Raw genomic sequence first — 14330 nt, 5'->3', positions numbered from 1 at the left:
CGTATGGTGCACCTCTTTCAACGATTGCCCTGCGAATTGATTCGTGACGAAGATTCATCTGGATATACTTATATTATATCTACATGTCTACATATATGGGGTATTCCATTTTTTTTTAAATCTTTTTATTAAACCATTTATTTTTTATCAATATTTGAAGTCAATTGCAAATGCCTATTTTTTTCAAATCTGAAAAAATTCTCAAAAATCCCACGAATGACACAAAACATGGAAAACGTTAAGGAAAACGTGGGCAGAATTTTTTTCCATTTTTTTTTTTTCTCCTCTCATCACCTAATTCGGAATTTTCAAATTTTCTAAACCCAAAATTATCTTTACTAACTAGCGCGGCGCATCATCGAATTGGTGAAATTCGAACATTTACAAGTAAATTGCCTTTTTTTTAACGCTTACGATTTGATCCTGTGTTAATTTTGGGTTTAAAAATTTCAAAAAATTTGGAGGCAGAGTGGGTTCCCTGAAATTTTCTCAATAACAAGGGATAAAATTAACCACCTGAAATTTTTATTAAATATGAATTATTCGGAAGTCATCATTACTATAAAAATTTTATTGTGATTTTAGGCATTATTTTCTCAATTGAAGAATGATTTCACTCGATATGAAAGCAAGTGTTTTTTTTTCATCACTTTCTGTTTCTTCTCTTCATTTAAACACTACTTTGCGATTATTTTTATTCGCCATTTGAATTATGCACGTTTTTATTTCTTGCATTTCTTTTTCTTGCATTATCTGCAATTCAGGTATGATGTATCGATGTTTGTGTCTCGAATGAAAATAAAATGTATAAATGCAGAAAAAATCATCATATTTGTCTTTATCGTCGAGGCAATCGTGTATCGTTATTATCCATCTCTGATCCACGCTCGAATTGCTCATCAAACACGCTTTAAGTAAACTTATCACTCGACGATACTCCAGTTATTATCAGCAAAATTTATCGCCGAGTCCCTCATTCGGTTCCTCATATTTCTAGTCTTTATAAGTCAGTGTCATTAAGTTTTGTTTTCTTTTCTTTCCTCCATGCTTTTTATTAACCGTGATTCGTCGTCAGCGATTAATAATTCGTTCCAACATGACGCTTACTGTACGCCTTTATCGCGCAATAGTTGACCGCATGAAAATAAGCAAACAAAGAATAAACCAAAGAATAAAAGAAATTAAGGCAATCTACTTCCTTTTTTCCTTTTTTCCTTACATCATTTCTAATCATCCAGCATACATACTGCTTGCGGTTTTAACGCGTCATCATTTGTTGACGGAAGTCGTTAATTTGTGACTTTATAAACGTCGAGATATGCGAATAAGTACATATCTATTCCGCGAAAGGAAAAAGATTATTAATAATCTTTTATGAGGGTATAAAAAAAAAAAAAAAAAAAAAAAAAACAATGAGCTTAATATTATTTGCGCGAGACACGCAATTGCTCTTCGGTTTTACAATTAATCATTTCTCGGATTGACCTTAAAAAGTATAAACAATAAAATCACATCCATTTTGTGTAAGTTTTATGCAGGTAATCAACGAGATGGAGGGTAGAATTTCGGTTTTGAAATATCGCACACGATTACTATGCACGAATAATTAAACATGGATCTGGTTAGAAGAGGGTTGTTAATTGACTCGCAAACACATGTCACAAATATATATTTTTTAATCGATGCTAAGGGGGCGTGGGAAACTGCACGATGTGGGTATTCAAATGTTGTCAGTGTCGATCGATACGCAATATACATAGATAGTATAAAGTAGAAATAATTGATTGGTCAATATTTTCGTTGCCGATAATTAAAACTTGCCGTGAAATGTGAAAGTAAATTCAATTTCAACCGAGTCGTCAAACGAATTGCAAGTTTGATTACAACATTGCTCGAATTGATTGCATAATCGAATCGATTATAGGTTTTTTTTTTTTTTCAATTTATATTGTACAATTTTTAACTGTGGAAAATCAAAAAACATGGAAATTCTCTGCAAACTGTAACGTGATAATTTTTCCAACGATAAAACGAGACGATTATCACTTCTCTTTAACAAATTCCAGATATTTGGAAACTGAAAATTATGTAAGAATGGAAAATTTTCCTCTAAAGTCAGCAACGAAAAAAGAAAGCCTTTATTAGTTTTTTTATTTGACCCTACAATTGTCTTAATTTTATTTTCACTAGTTTCGGGGGTGGCTGTCATGGGTGGCGGTCGAAATGGTCGTGGAACCTTGGTGAGAACCCTGGCCCTCGTCTTCCTGGCAACTCTTCTCTGGCTGCAATTCCACGTGGCCAGTTTGACAAGTCGTTCTGGTTCACCGCCCTCAGGAAACGAGAGTCTGCTGATGCTTGTGCCTCAGGAACTGCACAGGTTGAATAAACCGTTGATTCGCAGCTTTTGTTTGAGTGTTTTCTAAATTTGATTTTTATTTAATTTTCTCCACTTTTGAATTTATCTCAATTCCCTGTAACTTTTGCTTCGCAGGTTTCTAAAGGACAGGCGAAACTCGACAGCCGGATCCAACTCGACGGCCGGAATATTTGGGAATCTCACAATATCCGAGCTACGTCGACAGATAGAAAAGGCTAATCTAGAGCAGCGCGTCTTCAACGAAGAGGCGTTTGGTCCCCTGGCTTCCGACGCCCCGGTCATCGTCATCCAGGTTCACGCCAGACTCACTTACTTGAGGCACTTGATCGTCTCTTTGGCACAAGCTAAGGGGATCGAACAAACCCTCCTCATTTTTAGTCACGACGTATGGGATCCGGACATCAATTTTCTCGTCCAGAGCGTCGACTTCTGCAGAGTTATGCAGATCTTTTATCCTTATAGCATTCAGACTCATCCCCACACGTTTCCTGGCGAGGATCCCAACGATTGTCCACGTAACATTAAGAGGGAAAGGTAAATTGTACATCCATGGAATGAAACTAATATTATTCTTGGATGCTTCACCAGTGCTAATCGACATCAAAGTCGACTGCAATTAGTAAATTTTCGGTTTGCTTGTAACTTGATGTCTGATATATGGTCGATGGTTTTCACTGTGCTTTGGCCGAATCATCAACGAAATTGGAATTGGGTCCAACTTGGTTGGAATGTCCCAAAAAATTGTCATTGGTAGTATAAATCCAGAATTTTGACTAGACTCTGCAGTAGCTGCAGGTCGCCATCTTGAATTTATGGCTCCGGTCGGAAAATAAAGACCGTAGACAAAAAAATTGTTACGACCAAAGTTGTAGAGTATTAAATTTCCCACGAGTATAGTTATGGCTCTTTTTAATAAAAAGTTTGAAATGGGCGAGTTTTTAGACATAAATATATTCCTCCATTAATTCAGAATGGCGGGCGGAAGCTACTGCAGAATTTGGCCAAATTTCTGGATATAGATTATCAATGACGACCCCCCTCAACGATTATAAAAAGAAAATTGTGATATCTAAAAATTCTAATTTCAAATGTACACTGGACTAGTTCCGTCTTCCTTTTTTTTGTTCTTTATTTTCTTCTTTTTTCTTCACAGCGCTCTGGTGAAGAAATGCATAAACGCGGAGCATCCCGACCTCTACGGACATTACAGGGAGGCGAAATTCACGCAAACTAAACACCACTGGTGGTGGAAGGCGAATCGAGTATTCGACCAGTTAACCGTAACGAAAAACCACGTTGGTATGGTTTTGTTCCTTGAGGAGGATCACTACGTGGCCGAAGACTTTTTGCACGTACTTAGACTGATGGAACGTACATGTAAGCACAGCTGTGAACGTTGCAACATTTTGTCGCTGGGGACGTACCTTAAAACTTACAGCTATTACGCGGATAACAAAAAGGTAAGCCCTTCCATTTCGACGCAACGTAATTTGTATGTCTAATGATTATTGTTATTTCTATTATTATTATTGTTATTATTATTTATATACGACGTTTATTCACACGGACATATCATTATATGATCACCCAGCTTCTTGCAAGTTACACAATTAAGCCACATAATATACAATAATTGTTAGTTTATGTATTATTAACTCTGCTCGCGAGGCATTGGACATATATTTTATGTCGAAAATCGATTTGTGATAATTGATGTCATAATAACTATTTTAAATGATAAATATTTCGCAACTTTAATTATTTGTTCTTAAATAATTCTTAATTAAGGAAAGAAAAAAACAGATCACATATCAATGGGGGTAAGGGATCCGAACGTCTGATTTCTGTTTCAAATTTCTTTTTGTCAATTTTCGAGTACTCTTGCTTCGGATCAATTCAGCTGTTTAAAGTTCGTGAAAAAGAAATGTGGTGAAATTTCGATGAGACAACGCGTATGATGTAGGTATCTGTATGTGTAATAACGATAATTTCACGCCCAGTTTCTCGGCGTCAATGGTGTCCTGCAAAAGGAAATGCTTCGCGGATTAAAGAGACACAATGGAATCATTCAGGGTGGCTTTTCCACCTATCAAGGTGCTCAATTGGTACAAGCTGCTGCCCCTGCTTGGGCATTCCAGCTTTTGCCCAACCTCTACAACCATTATCAGAAGGTTAAAATAATCTAGCACAGCATCCTAGTAATTTTTACCTCATATTTATTTATAGGCATTTAGATATGCATTCGTTTTCGTACATTGCACGACAAAGAGAGAGAAAAACAAACAGCGATACGCCAATGTCTCAGTATATGCAAAGTATATAATTTGATACCCCAAATTCATATTTTTAAACGAAATAATACTAATAAATGTTTAATAAAAGATATCCTGCTCCTCGCTGCAGCATGCTGTATTCATTGTATGTTCAGTTGATTGATTTTGAATCGTAGAATTTTAGAATTACCTGCCATGTTCTGCGTTATCCACTGAAATTATAATTATTAATAGTATCGTTTTATTTCTATTGCGATGAACGCGCTTCTTTTCCCTCAAACCTTTTGACACCGTATCGTTGAGTTCTTGCCCACTGAAGAATTTCGAGATAATTCGGTTCTCTTAATTTTTTCCGCACTACCGTCTACCCCCGATATTTACAGATTCAATGGATGTGATTTTTAGCTTTTTTTTCAACGTCGTCTCAATAATCTATTACTTCATACCATTTTTCTTTTTATGTATCATACGTCCCTATCGAATTCCATAGTGATTTCTTATTTTTTGTCTAATTACATTTTCTGAATCAGTAGTTGCAATTGAATTAAAGCAGCTTATTACCAAACATTTTTATGGCTAGATTCTTATTTGTCTTTTGTATCTTTAGGTACAAATTTATAAGTACCTACGTACAGTAAATCATGAAAAGCAAATTTTCATTCAAATCATAATTGCATTTTGTAGGTGATGATTGAACGCAATATGTAGGTTGAAAAGAAAAAGAATTATCCAGTGAATATAATTTACGATCTTTCAAAAGCATTTATAGTCAGTCGAGTTTGAAATACTGTGCAAAGTAACTTGAGATACTATCGTGAAGTTTGTCGCAGACTTAAATTATTTTTGCACAAGCTGTAAGCATGATGATTATCTAACGCGTAACATACATTGGTAATAAATATATAGAACTATGAATGATGGAAAAGTATAATAGAGCAGGTGTTGTCAGTGATTACTATTATTATTATTATTATTATTATTATCATTATTATTATCTTGCATGTAGAGCTTAAGTATGATGACTGCAGTACAAGTAGGTATATTTACGACATGCATCTTTACGAGCTTTGTTATACCTGACCCAACTTTTGATATGGCACGACAATATCCTTTATAGAAGGTATATAATACAGTACAAATTGACTCATATGTTATAATTAGATATTTTTCGATTCGTTACTGAACTCGCTTAGCTCAGAATTCAATGTAGAATTCTTTTGCTGAAACTTTTGTAGTCTGAGTACAAGTATCAAATGTATATATTTATGCACAAGGGGTCTTCTACCAATAATATTTACGAAAAAAAATTTGTAGATTAATGGTAATAATAATTATACTTTAAAAAATTTGGAACAGAGAAACCTCAGAGGTTTAACTAACAATGGTATTATTTTAGAATTTGGTGAAAGGCCTCTGCTAAAAAATGTGCATACAGTTATGCGATGATGATAATATTATAAGTCGCAAACAATCATTGAAATAATTACAGGCAGAGGTAACACCGTGGATTTCTAGTAAACATAATATGGGCATGGCATTCAATCGCATTACTTGGAACAAGCTGAGAGACTGTGCTTCCAAGTTCTGCTCTTACGACGACTATAACTGGGACTGGAGCCTTCAACACATCGCTCAAGGATGTATCCCACCAAGTCAAGGCTCCGGTGGCTTATCTCACATACAATCTGGCCTAATCGCTATGGTGATGAAAGCACCTAGAATTTTTCACATCGGAGAATGGTAATAATTCATTTATTATTGTTAAATATGATTTAAAAGAAGGGAAAGACATGTGCGAAAGATACAACCTTTCACGCACTGGTCTACATCCTGCAATTAATTCTTAATTAGATCCATTTGCATTTGTTGATATTTTCTGAAACTCGTATTTGTAAAAGTCAGGCATAAAATTGATCAAATATTGTCGAAACATTTTGAGAATCTCATAAAGCGCTGTCAACAGAAGTACAAAGAAGTTCTCTGTTAAATTTTCACCGTGCACCGCGGACTTGAACAATGAGAATTTAAGGATTTGGTTCCTTTTCAGTGGGGTTCATCACAAGAAAAATAACTGTGAATCAACGTCGGTTATTGAAAAGGTACAAAATGTACTAAAGACTGCTAAAAAGCATTTGTTTCCGTCTCAACTGACACTGACAAATGCGGCTGTGGCTAAAAAGACAAAGTTGAGAAAAGGGAACGGTGGCTGGGGGGACATAAGAGACCATCAACTGTGTTTGAACATCACACTGAATCCTGAATTGAGATTACCTTGATTGTGATGAAGTATGAGAGCCGAGCCTGCCAGTGAGAAATTTTTATAGTTGAATGCGTCAAGATTTCATAAATCATTGGCCGCTCAACTGCAACTCGTTCATGTACAGAAGCATATTGTGTATAAAATTGCTTGGACATAGCAAATCAACGAACTAAGTACTATGTATGAGAGAGCGTTGAATTTAACTGCGTGTAAAAAACACACAGAAGGCGCTTTGTTGCGAAAATACTGTCGTATTATCGAGAATGTAGTTTTGCTTTGGACTTATTCACCCATAGATGCTAAAACAGCATTAAATAGCATCCGAAACAAGTCCATTACAAAAGAGGAAAGAGAAAAAGAAAATTTGTATAGTAGTCATTTCGACTGTAATGAAATTATACGTTAGGTATATGTTTGGACATTTGATATAATAATACCAAGAGATTTGCAAGTAGTTGCGTGCTGAGCCTAATGTAGTTACGACGAATTAATCTCTAGAAGTAATCGCTGGGCGATTACAGAGGGAATGCTAAGAGCCAAAGGAAAGACATATTTGCCACTTAAGATTACCTAGAGAAAACCAATTAATATACATTACAAATATGTAATATAATCAATTTCATGCTCAAGATAGTGTTATAATTATCGTTATTATTATACTTTTATCATCATCGTCATCATCTTCGTCATCGTGTTACTTTTTCATTATACAGTACGGTTAACTTTCTTTCTAGATAGTAATAAATAATTGAATTATTCAGATCTTCTGAGTTGTAAAAGCTTACGAATATCAGTTACTTCCAGGGACTTGAATATGCTTGTATTATTACGTTAATTACTTAACAGCGTACGTAGATATCGGTACAAATTGAGTTGATACTCGCATGTACTTATTAAGCAAATGTAGTGGTGTATTTTTTCAACAATTGCTACTACTTGTAAACACATACCTAAGTGTACACAGACAATTCCAAGTTTCAGATAATTACACACTATCCCAGAACCAGAATCAGGCTCTAATTCAGTTTGTGATTATATTTAAGATGATAGAGAGTGTAGGTTCGTAATCCGCGAAAAAACTGAAATTTGATACATATAGCTCTATCTATGGATACCTATACCTGTTTCCCAGTGTTGAATACAATTTGTTTCAGCGAGTGTGCTACTTCATACAAAGGAGAAAACGAAGTAAGCGAAAAGAAAATTGGCCAATGCTAGTCATTAGACATAAAATAGTGGCTTTTCATCGCGGTAACATCACTAATTCTCACGATGTTAATGAAATTTGTAAACCGTAAAGCTTGTTAAACAGGATTGATGTGTACGTAAAAAGCTGTCAACTTTAGTCGCGATGGTTGAAAAATCATAAACATGAGAATATTGGTATTCTTTTTTATGTTACATATTTATTGATGTCAGTCAGAAATCAAAAAATCGGACACTACTCTTAATACGTGGCTACTACGTCAATGAAGATTGTAATTTTCAGTTTTCATTACATAGTGTTATAATTATTTGTATTCCTTTCTATCGATCTGAGATATTAACTGACATGATATATTATTAACACAAAATTATTAATTACACGTTTGAATTTTCGCGTTAGGATATTCGTACAGTCCTTACCCTCCTACGCAAGTACGAAATAACTCCCATAAATGCCTAATGAAATTTCTTATTTGATGAAAAGTTTTTTATTCCTTATTTTGATTTAATTTTTTTTTATACATATGACAATATTGTAAACTATGCTGATTACTTGAAAACGCACATTATACTCTAGTCACTATATGAAATGTAATGTAATGATATTTGATATTGAAATATAATAACCTGCTAAGCTTGTAACAGGTACTTCTAACTACATACATTAATTTACAGTTTTAAAATTAGATATAATATAGCGTCACGAGTAAAAAAAATGAAGATGAAAATCTTACAAATATTTCGGTTTCAACGAAATCAAGTTCAACGAAACCATAAGCAAATCAAGAACTATTTTCCGAGTGCAACTTGATCATAATACAAGACAATTATGAGACATTTGAATGAATAAAGATGAAACTCTTCATCTTACTGTATGTTCAAATATACATATACCTATTATATTGAATTGAAATAAGTAAGCTTTTAACATACAGTTTATTTCATACAGCTAACTAAGTTGAAACTCGTTCAATTCGGGTGAGAAAAATATATTATATGCGTTTCAAATAGGTAAATATACGTGCATACTTTCCGTCATGAACAGTTAATAATGCGCATGAAACTTACAAACAATTAGACCTGTGGGGTCTATACTTTGGAGTCCGAGGGTGTGAAAAATAGAGACAAAATGAGCACTGCTGCTATACTATTGAGAATTTTGAGATCTCTAATGTAAATAAATGACTTTTTTAAAGATGTTGGAACAGTATGAAACAAACTCAAGCAGCGTGAAACAATAGCTTGTAACATTTTTTTCAAAGGGAAATCATATCAACATTATTAGGCTATGTGCCTGTAAAAGTCTTTTAACAGTTGTTATAATGGTAATACTTTTCAGAACATTCACTGATTTTCGCTTATTAATCAGAGTAAAATTTTGACGATGTAGAACCTATTTACTCGAATATCTGTGTGATGAAGAATAGCTGCTGCAAACTGTCCGTACTTTAAATTCCCAACCGAGTTGGGAAAATTGTTTGAGATAAATTTAAATACCTACATAGATATAAGCTTAAGTAGTTTTTCACCACCAAAGATATATTACGCATATATCCTTGATACATGCATTGCATTGTTCTGTAATGACAGCTACCTGAATTGGTGTATAAGTGCATCCAATTGAATCTATGTGGCATAATGTACATTTCTTAATCCTATGAGGATTATTAAGTATCTATAATTCATAAATCGTTATTTCATTATCATCTTCCTAGTGTTTGTGTTGGTTGGAGTTGCAAATCGGGATAGTGAGTGTTTTATATTGAAATAAAATGAATGTTCCATAAAGAACAATTTGCAATCAGTTTATTTAACAAATTTTTGCTACACACATTTGTCATTCTCGTACGCCTCCGTATTCCTATATAGGTATAGACATATATAATTTAGTTTCTTATAATGTGTTTGTGTAGTTTACTCGTATTCATAATTAAAAAAGCAGATTTTTCTGAATCTCGTGATCAGAATCCAAGCTGTTTGTGAACGTTGGGGACATAATCGTCATACTGTGCACGGTAAAAGTTTCCTGCAATAGGGCCCTCCAAATTATACTTTTCGGCGAACTTCCGAACTGAATATCGCATCCTTTGTTTACCGTCTCTGTAAATACATAGGGGCACAATGTATTAGATAACCAATTACCTATCTACCATAATTTTTGCATGCATTTTGCCGGATTTGTTTAATTTCATTCAAATTTTTTAGATTGGATTGGATGAATTGCATGGTCACCTTGCGCTCAAACGTCTCTCGTCGAAAGTTATGGCGCCCTGATTTTGCCGATAAACAAGGAAAACGTAGCGATGTAATCCTGTGCCTTGTGGTGGTCCAGAGCCAACATATTCCGCCAGGACTTCTCCCTTTTCGACAGAGTCCTCAGGGATGTTACCAACAAGCCAATGGTTGAATTCACGATTGTAGCCTCGTGTAGGTACGTCCGGATCTGAATATGAAAGAGTGCGAAAAGAGTACTATTAACATAATTTTTTTTTTTTTTTTTTTTTTGTAGAAAATTATATATTACGAAAAATTGAAAGTTGATTGCTCGTAGATATTCAGTGTCCACGGACATTGAATTGTGTCGTTGTAAATTGAGAAATTTTCTTACAATTAGTAAAAGTGGAGAAAGTCGAGGTGCAGCAATAAACATGTTCGAAGTTAAATTCTTTCTCGGGAAGTAAACGTCTAAACGTCGTAACAACGAAAGTCTATTCTGACGTGGTTTATTCAACAGCCAACATTTTGCAGTCTCATTTATTGTGCGGTAAACTCTTGTATTAGCAGATGTTTAAACTTCAAACATTTTCGATCGAGAAATCGCAGATAGCTTTCATTTTACAACAGTATATGTAATAATATTTTATAGAGAATTGTACAAGATAACGTGGCTTATACTTGTGATTGTACATTTCCTATAGCACCTTATGATGTAGGATAAAAACGACGTAGGTACATCTTATAGATTTTTAAAGCAATGAGTGATAGTAAAAGAAACTTTGAAAGTTAAACGTTAAACTGACGATAATGAATTTAAAAAGAACAGCCATAACCGGCGGCTTATGTATATTTTTGACGATGAGTATGTACACTTTTAAACTGGCAACATGTATAGCAAACAGGTTTTCTACCGTATGGTGAAAGTGGCTTGCCCATGTATGCCGTTGCGTCAAGGTAATTGATTCCTAAGGTCACTTTAAGGTGGCCCGTGCAATGACACTACCAAGACTAAGTTTTCCAGTGCTTTTGTTCAACTGTGCGGAAAAATGTAATTTCAAATCGCGATAATTGGTTATTGTAACGAATACGGTCTATAATCATTATTATACCTGTCATTGCCAGCGTGTAAAGAACACCGCCTTCATGTTTGAAGTGGACCTCTGGAATATCCTTCACCTGTGTCGGCGTCAGCTCGTTGCCCAGATTTACGACGTTGTTTCCATACTTCACCTATTTTACAGATGGTCAAACGATTATTGATTATTTGATGGTAAAATAGCTAATTTTCTGTCACCGAGAGTTGATTAAAGAGATTGCAAATACCTCGATCAAATCTATCGGATAGCGACCTGCCAAAATGTCAGACGTAATGTTTGCCGCCTGAAACTCGCTCGCAACGTCGGCAAGCGCGAATCCGATTGTGCAGAATAAAGTTGCTGCAAATAATGAATTCTCGATCGTAATCTAATATACAACAAACGAAATATTGTACTCGGCAAATTTGTTATTACCGATGCTTTTTTCCACGTTTTTTTTTAACTCTTTTTCTATCTGATAATGAGATCATTAATTAATTCTATCGTTTGAAATTCAGGTTCAATTATCTTTTCTTTACCTGTTAGCAAAGCCTTCATTGCCGCTGACTTGTAGTCGTTTAAACAATTCAACCGACTCCGAGAAACTGCGACAACGTCGGTGAAGGTATCTCGTATTTATAGAGCTATGCTCTCCCCACTGGACACCTGCTGCTAGGCAAAATCTTTTTACTTCCATACAATCGAAAACCGGTGTTCCGTGTGTGGTAACGCCTGATATTATGTTTTCTGTATGTTTCCGTTGTTACAGTGTAGTGCGAAAAGAGACGTCGAAGGCGACGACCCGTGGATCCAGCTCTCTGCCACCTAACACAATACAACACAATTAACCCAAAGCAGCAATTAGCAATTATCGTAATCGTGTATTCTTTTGCACAAAACTTGGTACCATGACTTGCTAAATGATCCACTTCATTGGCAGCCTTGAAAAAATTATAAGTGTAGTTTTTGAAACTGTATGATTATTAATGTGTTTATCATACGAGTATATACCTGTACTATATTTGTATTCTTTTGTACAGTCACTGACAGTCACCGCGTGACTATTCAAAATGTTTATACCAGTAACATTCATCTTCAGCTATCGAGGGAAGAGAGAAAAAATTTGCATCTTATGTAATTATACAGATTTCGTACTTCGAAAGGGGCCAAAACTTTCGTGTATTTCTAATTTAGCGTCAATGCGTATCCGGAAGCCTAGGTTGTCCATATATTCCATGGCCTTAATCAAGACTTACAATGATGACGAAAACCAATTGATGCCAACAAGAAGTAATCAGATTCCTGAAAATTCTGTGAATCTATAAAATATTTTTTAACTCATAAATTTTTCGAAAGTATCCAGGAATATTCTAGTATTTCACTTATAGTTTCCTGAAATTTCTTCAATAATTGTTCACATCGATTTGATTTTTCATTACTCTTTGATTTCATATTACTATTTGACGAATCAAGTTATTTGGGAAGATATTTCTTAAAATCGAGCCTGTCTTGAAAAAATTCCGTAATTCGTTGCGCCAGATTCACATAGTAGGCTGAGTATTTTGATAGATTTGTCACACAACTGTTTTCAATCGAGTGTAGTAAAACCAGTCTACGAATTTTCATTTTCGGCAAATGTTACTTAATGATAGTTCATGGATGACACGCAGAGGCGATTTGTTTCCTTAAAACCAGTTATCAAATGCATTGAAGGTGTCTGCCGTATTCAAACATGTTTTTTCTCTCTTTTACAATCATACACTGACACTCATGCAAAGCTAGCACGACTAATTGAAGCCTAGCGTTTGACTGGAGAGATACCATTAGGCAAAATAATACCCCTGGAGCAACTGCTTCGTCATAGGTGTATTTAGTCGGGTAATTGTTGACAGCGGTTTTAAAATTTCTTCAATGATAATCTCGCGCCTACGTTTTTTTTTAGAGGTTCATTACATTGAACAGACGCAAAATGGCCTGATTTATATTTAATTCATAGTTACGGTCTGTTCGTTTACCGGCAAAGTTATATCTATAGTTCATACAGTATAGTATGTACAATGAAATGGCATACTTCGAAATAATATATATATTTATTGTTAGATACAAATGTAACGTACACTTACCTCGAGTACGATGCCTTACTATTGGGGTTAAAAAACAATTAGCTACACAAAATCAAACTCTATCGACTACCGATATAATTAAAAAAATTTTATGGTTTAAGCTTTTGAGAAAAGTTTAGAAAAAAACATGAAATTTTTCGAAAATATTCTTCTCTCGGGAAAACGCAAATGAGCATTGAGAAAATTGAATTTCCCGAAGTCTTTCTGTACTTGAAGTAGTAATATCACGACAAGGGGCGAGTGACTGACAAGTTATTATTAAACAGATTTATTAGATACCTTTGAATTTGTCTTTCGATCTCGAATTTCATTTGTTTCAAGAATATCGGTAGTGATTAAAACTGTGAATACCGTATAGGCTTCGTTTGTGATGCATCAACCCATCGACCAACGCATTTTTTTAATCATTATCTTTAATCTGTGTATATTCATTACGGATCTATTTTTTTCAATGACATTATTCAATCAATTACCGTGATGATCTCGAAGTTCGTAAAAATTATGTAAACTCCCTGGTTTGCATAAACATTATACCTATTAGCTTTCTGCCTCTCAGATTGCTACAATTTATTATTCACAACTGTATTCTTCGGAAATAGATATGCAACGAAAAATTGGGTAAAACGGTAGTAAAATCACGATACATTGCTTCTAGTGTACCAGCTTCCAAAGTATGAAAGACATTTTTTCGAAATGCTCCCATAAGTAGTTTGTAATAGGTGAATTACCAGAAATACTCATCATCTCAAGGAATCAATTAGTAGTGAAAGGTAGATCAAATGATAAGAGGTGTTAATC

At 34.6% G+C, this 14330-nt stretch overlaps 2 protein-coding genes across 6 annotated transcripts in view; one reads left to right on the top strand and one right to left on the bottom strand.

Moving 5' to 3' along the window:
- LOC124413485 (alpha-1,6-mannosyl-glycoprotein 2-beta-N-acetylglucosaminyltransferase) overlaps nt 1–10587 on the top strand; it is a 49625-nt gene extending 39038 nt beyond the window's left edge. For 3 of the 5 annotated variants that reach the window (XM_046894087.1, XM_046894085.1, XM_046894086.1), the window contains 6 exons: nt 2191–2377; nt 2492–2911; nt 3531–3837; nt 4378–4548; nt 6140–6390; nt 6698–9241. In XM_046894087.1, the coding sequence (XP_046750043.1) occupies nt 2208–2377; nt 2492–2911; nt 3531–3837; nt 4378–4548; nt 6140–6390; nt 6698–6926 (1548 nt within the window). In that variant the 5' untranslated portion in view covers nt 2191–2207 and the 3' untranslated portion in view covers nt 6927–9241. Of the gene's footprint in view, nt 1–2190; nt 2378–2491; nt 2912–3530; nt 3838–4377; nt 4549–6139; nt 6391–6697; nt 9242–10321 lie in introns of those variants that run through there. The other 2 variants (XM_046894089.1, XM_046894088.1) reach the window with 2 other exon arrangements.
- On the bottom strand, nt 9646–12034 carry LOC124413487 (protein D3-like). Its single transcript, XM_046894094.1, has 5 exons — nt 11949–12034; nt 11657–11769; nt 11443–11563; nt 10349–10559; nt 9646–10216 (listed from the first exon to the last, which is right to left on the bottom strand). Exons 1-5 carry the CDS (start codon nt 11965–11967, stop codon nt 10078–10080), a joined length of 603 nt encoding a protein of 200 aa, XP_046750050.1. The 5' UTR covers nt 11968–12034; the 3' UTR covers nt 9646–10077.
- Nucleotides 12035–14330: the final 2296 nt, after the last annotated feature.

Source organism: Diprion similis, chromosome 12, assembly GCF_021155765.1.
Source record: "Diprion similis isolate iyDipSimi1 chromosome 12, iyDipSimi1.1, whole genome shotgun sequence".
NCBI classification, from domain to species: domain Eukaryota; kingdom Metazoa; phylum Arthropoda; class Insecta; order Hymenoptera; family Diprionidae; genus Diprion; species Diprion similis.
Note: the sequence above shows the minus strand (reverse complement) of the source record. Positions and strands in the feature narration are given on the sequence as shown.